This window comes from Chionomys nivalis, chromosome 14 (genome assembly GCF_950005125.1).
Source record: "Chionomys nivalis chromosome 14, mChiNiv1.1, whole genome shotgun sequence".
Lineage (NCBI taxonomy): Eukaryota > Metazoa > Chordata > Mammalia > Rodentia > Cricetidae > Chionomys > Chionomys nivalis.
The window spans coordinates 29,852,074-29,853,785 of record NC_080099.1 but is presented as its reverse complement, the minus strand read 5'-3'; the positions used below and the strand labels follow the sequence as shown (position 1 = coordinate 29,853,785).

General features: G+C 41.8%; 1 protein-coding gene across 1 annotated transcript; it reads left to right on the top strand.

Annotated features, from left to right (window-relative positions):
* The first annotated feature begins 675 nt into the window (after window positions 1-675).
* On the top strand, window positions 676-1,201 carry LOC130886895 (60S ribosomal protein L21-like). The gene has a single exon (XM_057789118.1). It carries the CDS (start codon window positions 699-701, stop codon window positions 1,179-1,181), a length of 483 nt encoding a protein of 160 aa, XP_057645101.1. The 5' UTR covers window positions 676-698; the 3' UTR covers window positions 1,182-1,201.
* Window positions 1,202-1,712: the final 511 nt, after the last annotated feature.

Sequence of the window (1,712 nt, the reverse complement as noted above, 5' to 3'; positions counted from 1 at the left end):
AGCATAAAATAAAGAAATCACCTTATGCGGAGCTTATTTAACTCTTGATAATCTCACAGACTTCAAAGCTCTCCAATTCATTGTTTCCCTCCGTTCTCAAAACTGGTGTGTGTGTGTGTGTGTGTGTGTGTGTGTGTGTTTATGTGTTGGACAGACAGTCTTCACCACCCCTAGAAAGACTTTGTGATGTGTAAACAAACACCTGACGTGTCCATTCTGAAATGTGAGACCTTTGTGCGCTAGTTAGGTTTCGTCAGCTTGACACACACCAGAGTAACTTGGGTCACAGAGATGCAGTTCTGGAATGCTTCCATCAGATTGGCCTGTGGGCTTGTATGTGGAGCATTTTCTTGATTAATGATTGATGTGGGAGGGGCCAACCCTCCTGAGTTCCACAAGGAAGCAAGCTCAGCAAATTGTGAGGAACAGGCCAGAAAGCAGCATTCCTCCATGGCTTCTGCTTTAGCTCCTGCCTCCAGGTTCCTGCCCTGACTTTACCCAATGGAAAACTTAAGCCAATCCAACCCCTTTTGCTATAGAGATTTGCATTGGTATGGATCTTGGTTTACTGATACAAATTTAAGGTTAATTTTGTTATGTGTATATTTCTGCTCTTGATTAAGGTATTATGTCTTGCAGCTCATTTAAAAATATAATACAGTTCGGCCACGGTAGCCATCTTTCAGTAACTCGCCAAAATGACAAACACAAAGGGAAAGAGGAGGGGCACTCGCTATATGTTCTCTAGGCCCTTTAGGAAACATGGAGTTGTTCCTTTGGCCACATACATGCGAATCTACAAGAAGGGCGATATTGTAGACATCAAGGGAATGGGCACTGTTCAAAAAGGAATGCCCCATAAATGTTACCATGGCAAAACCAGAAGAGTCTACAATGTCACTCAGCATGCTGTGGGCATCATTGTAAACAAGCAAGTTAAGGGCAAGATTCTTGCCAAGAGAATTAATGTGTGGATTGAACACATCAAGCACTCGAAGAGCAGAGACAGCTTCCTGAAGCGGGTGAAGGAGAACGACCAGAAGAAAAAGGAAGCCAAAGAGAAGGGCACCTGGGTTCAGCTGAAGCGCCAGCCTGCTCCACCCAGAGAAGCACACTTTGTGAGGACTAACGGGAAGGAGCCTGAGCTGCTGGAGCCTATTCCCTACGAATTCATGGCCTGATGTACAAAAAGAAATAAAAGACCTGGACTGTAAAGGTTAAAAAAATAAAAATAAAAAAATAAAAAAAATAAAAAAAAATAAAAATATAATACATAATTAAAAATGTAAGTTAATAGATAGTCATCAATAATAGTCAATCTTATAGTCATGTTAGTTAGATTTTCTAGATGTACAGAGATGCATTTCAGATGGATGAGCATTCTTCAAACCTTTTAAAGACTACAGAATATGGCATTTATAATGTTTAAGAACTTAGGACTTTTCATGACAATGAGACACATCTGCTCCTGGCAGCACCAATTACTTCAAGAGTAAGATGGGCATCGAAGAGGCTCCTTATAGAGTTGGTTAGTCATTTGGGCAAGAAACTGCTCTTCTCTGGACTGTTTGATGAATTGGACATGCAGGACCCACAGAGAATGACTGCTGAACTTGTCTAAAGGTGAGACGATCCTCTGGGGTTCCTGCTTCATGAAAGGGTCTGCCAGACATTCTGCAGGACACAGAAGAAAGTGACTGACAAACTGCCAA